Below are 15,456 nucleotides of genomic sequence, written 5' to 3'. Positions count from 1 at the left end.
GTGTGATGTTCTAATTTGCATATCTGTGACACTTCCATGTTTTCAGTGTGTTTGTGCCATTTCATTTCTTTTTTTTGGTAACACTTTATTTCAGGCAAAATTACTTTAAAAAAAAATTCACACCATCTGTCCAATAATGCGGCCTAAAAATTGCCGTCAAACCGTGCTAAGGGTCTCATTCCATATTCAGTATACAGTTTTTACGTCTTTCTTTTTAGATAGTGTGAAGTTTTACAAAGCCAATAGTAGTCCAATCACAGAGGATAGCCAATGGGGTAATCGGAGAGCTGTAGGCATTTGCAATGTTAATGCATTTTTGTATTTATTTATTTTTATTAAATGAATTTTATATAGCGCTGGCTAGACCCGTAGGTATCAGAGCGCTTTACGTTTGGTTACACAATGTTACATAAAATGATAACAATTACACATTACGCCAAAAATAAGCAACAACAATGAAAGTACAACAACAGTTTCAGAGATATATTATGTACAGCGTAAGCAGTAGAAAAAAATACTGTGCTAGCATTATCTTTTAGCTATGACACATATATTCATATACATAAATAACATAAGCTAAAATGTCAGTAAAAGCAGCCCCATAGCCATACACAAATGCATTAACATTGCCAACGCCTTATGCTCTCCAATTGCTTCAACCTATTGCCTTTGCCAATACTTGTTTGTCTAGTATCTGGATTATTATAGCGATAGTTGAATGTATTTTTGTAAGTTTGAATTCTTCTAGCCAAAGGTGGTCTAGAATTGGTATGTCTTTAATGGATTTATTGGCTAACTAACCGAATATAGGAAGCCGTCCATTTCTGTGCTAATTGTAGTCATATGGAAGCTTTTTCTGTAACAACATGGAACATGTCGTTGTTCTCTAAGCTCTGATCTAATGTATGCAATTGAATATGCCTTATGGGTGGATCTCTCTCGTGTGGATGATTGATTGGGCCTTAATATTGTAGGTACTGGTGGTATATGCTCTGCTGGTTGCAAAGTTTGGGGCTGCACATCTCTGCTGATGGAAGGAATATTTTGAGGCAGGCTTGAATGCTGGGACCTCTTGTTCATCGAAGATTTTGTCTGTCAATTTTCTGCAGATCTTAATCTTTTGGTGTATAAGTTGGTTAAAGGCAACAAGAGCTTCATTGTAGAATCCTGAGTATTGATCCACCACATGCTTCACAGGCTTGAAGAGGCTTCCTCTTTCGGAAGAACTTTTCATATCCAAGACTTTGAGGGTTTTCTTTCCCAGTTGTGGAGGACACCAAGACACATACCCTCAAGAAAAACTTGGAGAAAGATTTATGAAGTGATGTAGTTACTTATATTTCTGAAGCAAGAGCAGGGCTCTGGAATTGCTTTACACCACGCGCCATGATTAAATCCGAGGTGGGATAACCTCTGGAAGGTGTGGAGTTTAGTGTACTGTCTCCTTATTGGCTGGACTTCTGGTATTTTTTGGTAAGGAGATTGTTCTACTAATGTGGCACTGATTAAAAGCTTTCAGGCCTATTATGGTTACCTATTGCTACCGCTAAGTTAGTCGGACTTTCAACTTGGTGACTGGGAATGAGTCAAGCTTGTGACTATAATTCAAGCATGTAAATCTATGGAGGACCCAATGCTAGAGAATTGTAATTACAGATTAGTAACTCATTTAATACTCAGAAATCCCTTCTTCTACTACATGTACACCCGTGGTTTCAAAAACTTCATTGATCATATCTGTATTACATGTTTCAAATTGCCACTGCACCCAACTCAGTTTAAACTACATGATATTGATACTCCAATAACTCACCTGACAACCGAGCTTTATACATTCTGCAACTGGTTGACTCAAACTTTGATGTTCACTCCCAGGGCCATAGCAAGCATCAGTATTGTTTCCTTTTACACAATGGACTCCATTGCCAAAGCGTTAATAAACCAGATTGGTATGTTGATTTTTTGTGTAACGAAGTGTATATGCCACCTTTGACCAAAAAATATCCTAAAATATTTTTTAAATTACTGCAACCCCAGCCAAGTGTTGGCTTGAGAATTTTGTGAAAAAGCCAAGAACATCTCCCTCACTTAACTTTAAATTTGGTGGTTGGCTCTCTCAAAACAGGAATCAGCTGGCATTGGAGGGCACCCAAAATAGGAACTCTGTCCCCTATTATGGTTTTCCCACCCATGCAGTGACTCATTACCACTTTGTTCCCTGCCCGGCTTTGTCTCCAATTCTTCTTTTTTTTTTTTTTTTTTTTTGCCCTCCTGCGTTCCTGCCCACACTCGCTCCTGAAATGGCTCTTATTGATCTTTGGTTTTCTTGCCTCATTTTAGTGGCTCCATTGACTGCATCCAGCTGATCAACGAAGAGCACATGGTGTCCGGAGGGGATGATGGGTATGTAGCTGCTACATTTGTCCTATCTCTTAAAGACTTAGTTCATTGTCACGACATCCACAATAAAGGTGCAGCCACAACACTGTCATTCAGTTGCATCCTGGCAATGGCATTCTCCAGTAATGCCTAAACCTTGTTTACTTCTGAAACAGTGCCGCTTCCATGCAATGACAAATTCGCCATCAGTGATGCTCCACCTAGGGAAAACGGCACAATTTGCTAATCGGTCTCCCATAAGTGAACCAAGGGAGTCTATGGTAATGCAGTCCTTTGACAGAGTTTCACAGGCATGTCTCCATATATTGTTCATTCTGTAAACTAAGGGGAGGATTGAGATCCTTCAGTCCATGTCTATTTGCCTACAAATTTAGCAGTTGGTCATTCATCCTCATGTGTGAGAGAACCTTCCATAAAAGCTGGGCATCTCTTCTAATAGAGAAATCTGCGATGCATCCATCAACTCGCAAAGTTAGGGGGACAGTTCTGTGCCATATTCTTCCTGATTTGTCCACACCCACCCATTCACTCCCCAGTTTAGGAGATTAGTTGCACTTTACCCACTGTTTTCGGTGAACATTTAATTAACTCCTTTGGTGAAATATTTTGCCAGGTGAATTAATGCACTGCTTTTAAAGGGATATAGGCCTGTACAGGGAGCGCTGGAGTGTATATTTCCTCATTTCTGTGCAAGGCTTCAAGGTAATGGTTAGCAGGAACTATTTATTCTCCAAGGTGTACAGGTGCTTCTGTTTTGTGGGTGAGAGGATGTGCTATCCTGTTTACTACACGGTTTGTGGTGAATTGGCTAGTGGCGCTAGTGAGGTCGGAGTGGTATGTGACAATGGGTGTGGAATAATTTTTTGTTGCCGTCATGGGGAGGACAAAAACAGTTGGGAAACTAGCATAATCTGTGCAAAATCGAGAGCAGTGGCGAGTCCTTGCGGTGACTGATCTTCAGCATCTGAGCGGTGTTGGTAGCAGTTTGAGCTTGATGGGTGCCATAGACTGCCCGCTGTGGAGATCTACCCAAGACAAAGATTATTAAAAACTGCAACAATAAAAACACCGGTATGACCCCTGCTTTTTCCAACTGGAATTCAGTTGTTTGTTTTGGACTCTCATCGTGGCAAATTGACTTTAGCTTGGAGTTTGCAGCTGAGGCTTACTCATACTGCCTCCAGCTCAGTTATATGAAGATATGCTAAATGTTCTATGTAGAAGGTTAATTTGGTCGTATGTGAAGGGTACACTTTACCAAAGCAGACATTGAAATATATATATCAGAATACTTTAAATATATGCTACGTTCTGCACTGCCACACTGCACGGTGCCCAGTTGCTTATCCAAGTTGCTGTTTTATATACTTTACTCCCCTAGTGTAGTGACTGTGATCAGTCCAGGTTTACTCAAGCGTTGGTAAAAGGGAGACTAGAGAAGCAGTGCGAAAGGTTGTGTCATGTGCTCAACACTTAAGCTACTCATTTAATCTGTGTAGAGATGCTGATTAAGAGGAGTGCAGTCACCTGCATAGACACTGCAGTAAACCAGCATGGGACAGGCCAATAAAGCATTTAAAGCAGCTGGACCTGCAGTTTTAGTTACTGGCCAGCCATGCCCTGCATAGTGAAAGATACCTTTTACGTTTTTTCTGCTAGCTCTCGCTCTTTCTACACGACATGAATCAAGAATCTGTGTGGGCGCCTCAGCGCGCATCTTAGTGGGAACAAACGTTTAGACATGACACGGGCAGACTGGAAGATCATGTTAGACTGCTGAAATTATTCAATCACTTTTAAAAATATGAAGTAAAACAAATTGGAGCACAAACCTCGCATTTGTCCTGTGGTTTTACTTAGGGCCCAACAACTGGTATTTTAGCACCGATCAAATTTTTTTTTTGTAAACTAACAAAAAAAGGCAAGTGTAAGGTGGAGAATTAGGAAAGCACCCCCTTAGAAAAAGAAATGGGGTATCAAAATATAACTGTGTATATCGCTATATCACATTGACAAAGGCTGTCGTTGCAGCCAAAACGCGTCTCTCCTGGTAGCTGGGTCGTGGGAGGTCCATCATAATAAAGAAGCTGTATTCCTGCTACTCTCGTGTGCGTGCTCTTTTCCTTTGGGAGCAGGGGTTGTGTGATAGATATAGATAAGTTTTTTTTCTTTTCTTTCAGCAACAAACACTGCAAAGGTAGCTACAAGAGTACTTTTACCTAAAAAAGACAAATTAAGTAGATCGCTGCAAAAGCATCAATATATGGTGCATCAGTTGTTTGTTGAAACAGGCTTTGCTTTCCGTAACTGCTGTAAATCTACACACAGCTGAGATTTCTCTTTCCAGATCATAGTCTATGGGAGGTCCTGAATCTTCCTTGGTTAAATTCAAAGCAGAACTCTTCCTATCTGTATGTGATAAGAATGCTCCCCAATATTTCTTACCCTTGGTAAAGTGAGTCAAGACATACTAATGTCATTGTTAATAAGGTCATAAACACATTTGGGATCTTTCAGCGGATCTATAGGAGCCAGAGTACTGATCCCTCAAGAAGGTACTATTCACATGGAAGTACGTCTGGCTATGTTTCAGGAAAAGCGGAGAGAAACAGAGTGCTATGTAGAAAAAGAGGGCGAAGAATTCCCTCCGGACAAGAACCCTCGCTCAACATTAGGTGACATGCTTCATCATATGGTTGTCAGGACATCTCTTCTGAGGAGGCACTAGATAACATAGCTGGGCACCACAAGATGGTGCAAGAGCTTGGAGAGTGCAGGTGACTATATTGCACATTAGTTTCACAAATCCCTCTGAAAGGAAGAGGGACGTTGAATAAAAGGCCGCACAGCTCCATTTTAAGTTTCTCTTTTTCACTTCTTGCAGAGGACTGGATAATCTAGTTCCTGACGAATGCCTTTGGATCCCTCTAGGAGACCCTCGGATGGCAGAAACATGTAGCCCTTACGAAATAGGGTATATCTGTTGAATCCCTAATCATCTTGCTTTTTAACTATGTCACTGTGACCACCTAATAAACTTAGTGGACTCAGCTAGACATTTTTAAACAACACTCATTCACTCTTTTCTGCACTCTGCCCCTCATTCATCTGTATTTCTTACGCTCATCTTTTGAGAAAACACATCTGCTCCTACCCTTGGGGACCCGTAGCCCACACTACGGTGTGAGAAGGAAACCCATATGAAGAAGCATGTCACCTAACGGTGAGTGAGTGTTCTTGTCCTGAGGGAATTTCCCCCCCTCTTTTTCTACATAGCACTCGTACTTCGTTTGTCTCCTCTCTTCGCTTCTCCTGACTCCTAGCCAGATGTACTTCTATGTGAATAGTATTGTCACTAATGTGTCATGGCTGTATAGAGCGGACTTATTCTCAGCTAAAGTTAACCATGAGACGCTGGGTCATATTAAATATCATGAAGAGTGCTCTTCCCACTGTGATCCTCTACATGATCTCTCTGATGCTTTCTGTGCAGTTTGTGTACCTTATGGCACAGGTATTTGAACTATTAAAATGGCTGACTAAACACATTGAAATTCATCCCTTATTAGAACTTCAACCAGTGAACCATACTAACATCAGAACCATGCTAACATCACCAAGTACATGGATCATATGTTTTATGGAATTAATGTTTACCCTACATGATTGGAACCATGACGGTGATCCTAATTCTAGGAAGAGCAGAGTTCAAATTATTGCTTTTTCAGCCCAGAAAGCACTGTGCTTGCTCCTCTCTAGTTCCAAGTTCTCTGTGCCGTACAAGAGGTGCGTAGGATCAATGACCTAGAGTATTTGCAGAAACTAGAGCCCAACTATGTACCGTTTTCGGAATTGTGCTTGGCACATGCATATTTGATTAAACAGGGAGTTTACAGGGATCAGGTTTTGGAATGCACCTTACTCTAAGCCTGCGGATAAATCTTGGCTTCATGAATTTCAGAAAAAAGATGTGTTCAAGATTGCTTCGAAAAGAACATCAGAAGCGCAGGCATGGCATGGCGACTGAGGAATATAGCACTGGTGGATAGTAACATTTTTTTTTAAAACAATACTCTGAATTTGCCAAAGAGGTTTTGTAAAACTTTCAAATGAATATATCCTTAAACCTTTCGTTCGGCTGTATAGACTTGAAAGATTTGTCTGAAGCAGCGTTAGAAGATGGCCATTTCTAGTGGTAAACGACCAGCAGTAGAGCACTAAAATGACTACCCTATGTGGGTGTTTTTTCTACTTGCTTTCAGGTGAAGAACAATAAGGGCTACGCTCTGGTCCTATATTCAACACATTTTTCTCACCACATTTAATTGACTCTTTTCATTCGAGGCAGGACCATGTTAGTCAGAAAATGCACTGGGCAGCGGAAAGTAAGACCTAGGGGATGCTGATGATTCTCAGAGGAACCCAGTTCACTGTGGTGCTGCAACCTTCTGCATATGTTTCCTATTGTGACCCATCGTGTGGCCAGTGTCTCTGCACTGCTTTCTGGAAAGGGAGGAACCAAGGCAAATCCACATCTGTGAGTTTCCTCAGTCCTTCCTATTTGTATTCTTCAAGAACTTGAGTCCTTGAAGCGAGTGGAAAGGAGGCAAAGGGATAACTTTTCCTCTGTTACATCATAGCATATTTATTTGCACTTGACCACGCTTGGAAGATACTAAAACTAGAAAGTACCTTGCAAATGCATTATGGTCTCTTGCCTCCCACCAACATGTCACATTTAGCAAGCACCAAGACCTAGAAAGTGTTTCGGCAGTGTGCATATTATTAAACATATATGGCGAGTCATTTTATTTACACTCCTTTATGCTATTACAGCACAAGCGCTTCAATAGTTTATTCTTTCCTCCGTGTTCCCGGAGTGTGGTTAAAAAAATAAATGACGTTTCAGTGCAAATTAAGGTAGCAGCGCTTTTTGTTTTCCCATTGCAATCTTTGTTTTAGTCCCTGAATTGATGAAAATGTTAGTTTTATTAGTCCCTCCATTCTCCAAGTAGAAACTGATTTAAAAGAAGATCAAGCAAGAAGTTGCAATTTCTCCCCTTTGAGGGACACACAGTATTCCACGTTCTGTTGGTGCTAGTCATACTGAGGATATGCAACCTTTCATCGTGGCACCACTTATTTTATGGATCACATTTCACTCCCAGAGGTTGGGTGCTAAAGATTTTAAAGATTGAACGGTGCTGCAGTACCCAATTCATGGGGCAGCTTGCTGACTTTGCAATGTTTTCTTTCATTTCAGATTGACTGGTGTTCTACATGACCTTTATGCATAACTTGTTGAGCTCAGCATGTTGTAATGTATTATCTTGTTTCAAGATTAGCCTGTGTTTTTGCACAAAATTAATCCGTCCGCCTCCTGAGTGACCTAACATTAAGAGAACACTATATTTAGAGTTCCTCCTATTTGCACCTTTCCTCCTCTGGCCAGGATTACATCTTTCTTTTGTAGATGCTTCCTTCGCTGTGAGCCAAGGAAGAATTGTACAGACATAAAAGAAATTTGAAACTAATATTAGCAATGGTACTGAGGAGGGCAGTAGCTGGATTGCAGTTTTTTCACATTGAAGTTTAGAAATGATGTTAATATGTTCTTGCTTTCAGGTCTGTTGCACTCTGGAGTGTTTCAAAAAAGAAGCCGCTGGCCGTGGCACGAAAGGCGCATGGTGTCCGTGGCGACCAAGGCCTAGAGCAGCCGTATTGGATTTCCGCAGTGGCAGCCATGCTGAACAGTGATGTTGTTGCAACAGGTGCTTCCACCTGTGAGACTCTTTCTCTCCCATAACATTTGCCGTTCCTCATACTGCAACAGTACTAGTGGATTGCTATGGTGGAGGGGTTTTGCTATCTCAGAAAGATTTTGCTTTAGGCTCACAGATTGGTTATGACTAGATTCTGTAGTTTGGTTTTGATGTTAATTTGGTCTTATCCTAGCCATCAATTGCCTGTATGTGGTCATGTGTATTCATTTTGAGGGTGAATGAAATTTTAGTCTATTGTAGTTTGGATGTGAATCTTCTTTTCAAATAGAGCAAGGGCGAGCAAAAAGTGCCACCCTGTTTTGTGGTATTAAAGTATATTTCTCCTTTGTATTAAAAGCTGCATTTTGTAGTTGAGGAATGTCTCAAGGTTTAACTTCAGAGACTTAAAACCTATTGAATAAGTGGAGTGGGGACGGGCGAAAGGTTTTCAGTTTACGTTCTGTCACCCTTCTCAGGAGTGTGAAGTGTATGTACGGGTTTGTTCTGTTTCCTATTGATTTTCCATGGTGCGTATGAGTGGAATGGTTTTCCATATGGTGACCTTTTGTGATTTTTTTTTAATTTATTTTTTTATTTTTTTTATTTAGGAGACATTTCTGTGGGCTTATAACTTTACCTCTTTGCCCCCCGATAACATCTCCCACGACGCATCACACTCCCATATGAATGCAAAATTATTTCTCCCCTTTTCATAGTGTCCTTTTTTCCAGGAAAAGACAGTTCTCTCTTTTGGGCTTGTGGTAGATCCCTTCCTTTTTCTGTCACTTTCAGGGTACACTTTTGAATGGCTATAAGCGTCCAAACTCTTCCAACCTATAACCGTGTTAACGGAACTTCTCACTTATGGTACAGGGAAGACTGTCTTCTTTTTTTGGTTTTCTCCTATGGGTGTGGGTGAAGGCTTGGTCCCATAGCTACCCTTCAAAGGTCTCTCTTTTGTTTGAGTAAAGAATTCCATTGTGTTTCTCTCTTCCTAGGTTCACACAGTTCTAGCTTGAGGCTCTGGCGCTGTGGCCTTGGCTTTCGGAGCATACAGACTCTATTTGATATCCCATTGGTAAGAGGCAAATGCACATGTAAAGTTGCATTTTTTTATGTTGTAATGTGGATGAGTGAAGAAGTTTGTGCCACTGAAGTCCAGGTCTGCAGAGATCATTCGTCCAAAGGGTGTGCACAAATGTATGATCTTATTATAACGTAATGTAACAGAGGTTATCTTACACATTGTGAATGTATTTATTAGTGGAAGTTTGGGGTGTGGTTTCCCACGGTGCTGCTGCACCAGGAATGCATTACCACACTTCACAGAGAACACGGGGAATACAGAAATGTGAACGAAAAGCTGTTGGGTGGAAGGCTTGAATTAATCTCCACCACTGATAGTTAATGCTGGATCATATTTCAGTTCCTCTTTCTTGCCGATTGGGCCAATCCAGGCAAGAACCACCATCATGCAAATCTGATTAGGTCATTTATCCCTATGAACAATCCAGCCCAAACTGCCAGGCCACCTCCGAGCAGCCTCAGACTGGTTTCTGCCTACTGGGCCTCATCCTTGAGTTGCTGCTGGATTTCTAGAGCACAGAAGAGCCCAGACCCCAACTCTGGGAATGTTCATCGCACTTAAGCTGTTGCACTGACAATTAACCTTGACTACTCGTTAATACTTTGGGTCACCTTCCCGTCCATTGTGTTTTTTGTTGTTTTTTTTCCTTCTAATAACTTTTCTTTGAAACAAATAATAAATAGTAATAACTAAAATCACATGTTAACATGATGGAAACCATCTATAAAGATATGTTAATTATATTTTTAACCAATGAAGATTGCTTTGAGAACTCAGATTGTCAGGTAATGAGTTTTTTTGTTTTTATTTTGCTATGCATTTTTATGTGATTTTGCGCCTCTGTAGTTTTACATCTCATTGTTCTTAGACAAAGAGAGTTCTAATTCCTTATGGCCAGGTAGTCCATCTGAGATGGTTAGCAATTTGGCAGAGTTTGTTGGTTTATGTAGGTAGATAGGTTTGTTGCCTCAATTAGAAAGTGATGTGGTTTAGCTGTTTGAGTGGTACGACAATTTTTATCACCAAAGAAAGGAATCTTCTCTTTTGTGGAGGACAACTTTAGGAGGAGTAAAATGTGTGTAGTATCATTTGGGTCTCCATACTCTGTTTTTCTTAACTGGTGTCTAGAATGTGGAGAGTGAATTATATAATAGAATGTTGATGCATGGTGTTATGTGGAAAGAACCAGGACAGTGTTAGGGATTCCCTTGCATTGCAGGATAGTTCTGTTACTATCTGCTTTGTGCATTCGAAAACCTAGTACCATTACTACCTGTGTTTCATTCTGCTATTGATGTGCCTCCTTGAAAGGTGAGTGTATGTGTGAGTGTGAGAGATGGAAGGTTGCACAGGTACTACTGCTTGTGCTGTTTATACAACTCAATCTTCTGTTAGCTAATGCAGGATAAAGTAATTTCGTTCTGTAATTGGGTGCAGACTAAAGTAATCAAAAGAACTTCTGTAATCCGAAATAACAATGTAGCCCGCACAGATCTAATTCTGCAATATAATGTGCAAAGTAGTCTTTCTATAATTCGGTGAATCTCGATGTATTTGGCAGTGCAAATTAGAATATTCCATTCTGTAGTTTAAAGCGGGGCAAAGCAGTAAAAGTGACTCCTATAATCTCTTAATCCTACTGCATCCTCTAACGCAAGGTAAAATAAACCGATAAATATATTGTAATCTCAGTCAGAGTACGTAATGGGAATGTTCAACTTCTGTAATATAACAGAGTAAAATCATCTAAGTAATCTCCTGTAATCGGCCAAAAGGAAAGTTAAGCAGAGAAATCTGATACATACTTAAATGTCCACTGAACTTCTTCCTTTAATGTATTTCATGTAAAATACCCAGAGTAATATACTTTCAATCTAAAGGATGGTAAAGCACTAAAAGTAGTCTTCAGTGCTCCGGCCCGAATATAACATTGTACAAAGGAGTCCGATTTAGATTTTAAAGCAGAGTAAGACCAATCTGTAATGGAGAAGCCTACACCTAGTGGATGTTGCACTGTATAAAAAGCCTGTTCTCTGTTGAAGCAAGATATTTAAGAGCCCACTGGAGAGCAATTTGATCTGCTAATCCTGTCCGCTACACCTAGGAGTACCACCAGTCACACTGTTGGACCCGGCCTCGTGGCATGGTCCTTACCCCCGTGGATTGTGCCCGTTCCCCGCCCCGGCCTTCACGGGCCACCCTTCTGAACTGCACCGAGGCCCTTCATCTTGAGCTGCACGAGGTCGCATACCCCTCGTGGCTCCGCCATCGTGTTGGCACCCACGTGACTCTGTGCACCAGCCAGCGCGACCCGGCTCAACCCGGCCTCGACCCCAGCGAAGCCCCGACGTCGAGGCACCACGAACTGGCCAGGGGGTGCCGCAGGAACCATTCATCGCCCCCGGCGGAGGACAGTATCGATGGGACCCCCAACTGTCCTCCCCTCTCGAGGTGTGATCGCCCTGCAACTCCCCTGGGCCTGGCGCCTCTCCTGCTGGGCGTCTGGCCACCTCCACCCGGCCTCTCCGCCCCCACCGGGCACCTGGGTCTGGACATCAAAGGGCTCCAGACCTATATCTGGGGCAACCCCGCCACAGATCGGCAGTTGTATCCCGGAGTCGAGAGCCCTGCTGATTGAATCGCGGCTGACCCTACGGAGAAGAACTCTTGTCGGAACCATCACGAGCCCTGCTGACTGCGTCGCGGCTCCTTCTTGTGAACACTTTGAAGCCACCTGGAACATCGGAGCCCTGCTGACGCTGTCGCGGCCCAACCTCGCTGAAACCTCCCTCGGAGCCCTGCTGACGACGTCGCGGCTCGAGCTGAGCAGAAACCATCTTGAGAGCCCTGCTGATTGGATCGCGGCTCTCCACGAACTGTACGCCAGAGCCCTGCTGACGCCGTCGCGGCTCGACCCCTCCGAGATCCGGAGGTCCTCCAGCTTGAGGATAAGAACTGGGCCCCAGGTACCCTCGTACCGCACTCCTGCCAAAGACTGTCCCGCTACCCCTACCCTTCCAAAGAGACACTGAGACTTTTGGTGGATCCCTCGATCCCTTCGTGTAAATATTGACCTCGTAACCTTTTTATTGCTGATCAAGAATTGCTTGTCTTGAGACAACCTCCTTGAGTCCTGTGTGGTGGTGTTACTGGGCTAGTACGTGATAGGAGAAGGATCTCTCAGGAGACTTCTCGGCAGCGCTCGGCTACTTCGTACAGTGTGAGGGCCCCCCTTGGTGGTCTCGCCGACTCCTCGGGGTCCGCCTTCCAACACACACACACTCCTCTCCTTCCTTAACTCTTTCCCTTTCCCTCTTTTGCTCCTTTTTACTTTCCCTTCTCCCATTACTCACTCTTCATATTGTCACACCCCCTTGAAATCATGACATGCCTTCATTCGTTTTTTCAGATCTATCCTAGCCATTCTCATACATCTCTGCTTTTCAGTCGTAGATATCGTTTTATCTTGACATGGATACAAATGTGCATTAAAAAGCAACAGCCTGATGTGTTTTGTTTTCTTGCTCATCTGTCCTTTTCTCATCCCTGGGTGAGTTTTGCTGATATTTCTTCATGTTCCTCACTGGCCAGCACATAGTCTCCTTTGAGTTGTGACTTAGAGGCCGTCAACCCCAGAGCAAGGTGGCTAACATGGCCTAGGTGTGTTTCAGGCCTTGGAGACTTCCATCTTAAGGTTAATCTCTGTCTCCCAGGAGTCCTGAAGTTAAAAGGGACAGAGTTCTGTGACCTGTATCTCAGCCAAAGTTATTGATTGTTGTAGACAACTTGACTCATTAGAGATGCTCCACTGGCAGATTAGGTCAGACACAGAACGTTGGCGGTTTGGCCCATCGTACCCTAGGATCAAAATCACCAAGAGCTGACACATCAAGTCTTAATTTTGACTGTGAATCTTTCTTCAAAGGTTTGCGAGTGACGTTTTTAGTATACATTAGTATGATTTGGTTCATCCAAGGTACTCTTTAACGAATTAAGCCTACAAACTCTCCTCATAAGCCTAGAAGGGGAGCAGTTTCCAGCTGAGTTAAGGATTCAAGCTGTTTTGTGCTTTAAATTGATTCAGTTTGTGGTTGAGAAGAATGACAGACTTGCGAATTTGGTTGCATCCCCCCATCAGTCAATGCAGAATTTATTTAATAGATTTTCACTGTGATTTGCAACAATAAGCAAGCATTTTCACTGCTACACATTCATCAGAGTGGAAATGGCTTTTCACCCATGTGACCACGGAATACATATCTGTTTGTCTTTTTAAACTCTTCCCTAGTTTGATTAATGTTGGGGCGGTCATATCTCCTGCATTGTGAAAAGGCGTGTGTATACCCTGGCATTGAGTGCCAGACTGCATATGAATATTTTATTCTGACTTTTAGTTTTGGCCCTGGCATCACTCTAACATATGGTGTGTGCAGAGACCTAGGCCTGTCCCTGACTGTGTATGTCCAGGTATCTGTCAGTGTGGCCACGAGGGACGCACCAAGTGTGCTCTCAAAGTAGACCGAGGACTACAGTCTCGGTCCTGCGTGTAGCTTATAAAACAGTGGTAGCAGGTTCCATATTTTGTGATTTATGGTTTGTCCAGACGTTTTTAGTCAGTGAGTGGCTTACTGACCTCTCTTGTAAAAAGTTCAGCTATTATGTGTGACCCAAAACGTTGCTCTGACATCCTGTGTTTGTGAAGTGTGAGCTAAGAGAATCATCATTTGACTTAAAGGCGGTGTCTGGAGATCAGCCTGAGAAGCACACTTGAAAAGAAAATCAGCCCAACAGGTTGAGACTGTGGATCCACATTCCCCATCTGGAAAATAGGGTTAGGTGTGGGAGCCAAACCACTGCACTTGGTTTCAGTCCCAAGTTCTTCTTGACAAATGAGGGGAGTACTCTGCAGAGTACTGGAATACTGCTGCACAGCCAGGGCTGGTGTCTGCCTGACAGCCAGTCTCCTGGCTGAAGTCTGCAGTTTCTGCTGGAGAAGCGGAGGGTCTTTCCAGTGCCTAGAAGCATATCTGCCTTTCTGCTGGGATAAGAAAGGAGAGTGCTTGGGCTTGCCGGAAAAGAGACTTTCAACATGGAAGCCCTGGATGTCCCCATTGTAAGGAGCACCCAGAGAAGGCAGTTAATAATATAGAGTGAAATCCGAAGCGACCTGTATTGTGAGTTGGGCCCCTGTTTTTTTTCCGTTTTTTTTTGTTTAACGGTTCCTACCTGAGAACTGCACCCGATGAAGTATAGGAGTGTCCCTTGCCCACTACAGTGCCCATGGACCAGTACTGCCTTTCCAATCTGCCTGGGAGCCCCAACTGTACTAAGCCGCTGTCAGCCTGAGACGCCGTATCTGCATCCTTCCTCTGAGAGCTTGGATCAGCTTTGGAGACCGCAACTGCTGGAATTACCTGCCATGCTGCATTCATCCAGGGTAATCTGCTCCAAAGAGGAACAAAGCTCAAAAGCGCAGGCTGCTCTTATCTCCTGACCTGCAAGAACTGCCGTGCAGGGATCATGAGTCAGTGGAGGTATATATAGCACAGGAGAATAGACCGCCTGCCACACCCACTCTTGTAGTCACTTGCTGAATTGACCTCTAGAAAGCTCGAAGGAGGAGCCACCTAACATGCAACCCTTGTTCTCCCTGCAGCTTTGTTACCTGTAGATTTAAAGATTATTTCTTCTACTTGAGACCTTCAGGCATATTGTCCACAGTTCTGTGAAGGTTGGGTACTTGAAAAGAGCTACTTTTTTGGCTTTTGGATTTCCCTTAAAATAGTTTCAGATATAAAATATATATATTTTTTTTATTTCTTGTGGTTACATCCCTATAGTAGTTTGGGGCACCGGGTGGCATGAAGGCTTTGAGATGCATTCTTTTAATTTCGTCCTCTGGTGCTTTCGATAGCTGTTAATAATTGTTCATCTCTTAGACAGATCTTGAAGTTGAAGTTAGTTGTGTTCTTCAAAGAAGAAACAATCCGGTTTAAACTAGAACTATGGAACACGTTTGCAATGACTGTTTAAAGATGCAGCTTTGATTCCTCCCTCAAGTGGAGCCTCAAATAGAGAGAGTGGTCTGAGCCAAGTGTTGTTTCAGCAGGCTTCTATTCCTGTCCAACTAGTCAGTATTTTGCGAGTGGGTGTTGATTAAAAGTTAGCCTAGTATAATAATCTACAAGATTGACACCATAATTGTTT

The 15,456-nt window shown here is 42.8% G+C and overlaps 1 protein-coding gene across 2 annotated transcripts in view; it reads left to right on the top strand.

Annotated features, from left to right (window-relative positions):
- RRP9 (ribosomal RNA processing 9, U3 small nucleolar RNA binding protein) overlaps window positions 1-15,456 on the top strand; it is a 153,736-nt gene that overhangs the window by 115,685 nt on the left and 22,595 nt on the right. The window contains exons 11-13 of one of the 2 annotated variants that reach the window (XM_085625167.1): window positions 2,341-2,403; window positions 8,026-8,183; window positions 9,161-9,240. In XM_085625167.1, the coding sequence (XP_085481293.1) occupies window positions 2,341-2,403; window positions 8,026-8,183; window positions 9,161-9,240 (301 nt within the window). The remainder of the gene's footprint in view (window positions 1-2,340; window positions 2,404-8,025; window positions 8,184-9,160; window positions 9,241-15,456) is intronic. The other variant, XM_085625168.1, reaches the window with a different exon arrangement.

Source organism: Triturus cristatus, chromosome 9 (assembly GCF_964204655.1).
Source record: "Triturus cristatus chromosome 9, aTriCri1.1, whole genome shotgun sequence".
NCBI classification, from domain to species: domain Eukaryota; kingdom Metazoa; phylum Chordata; class Amphibia; order Caudata; family Salamandridae; genus Triturus; species Triturus cristatus.
This window is presented reverse-complemented; position numbering and strand designations above follow the sequence as displayed.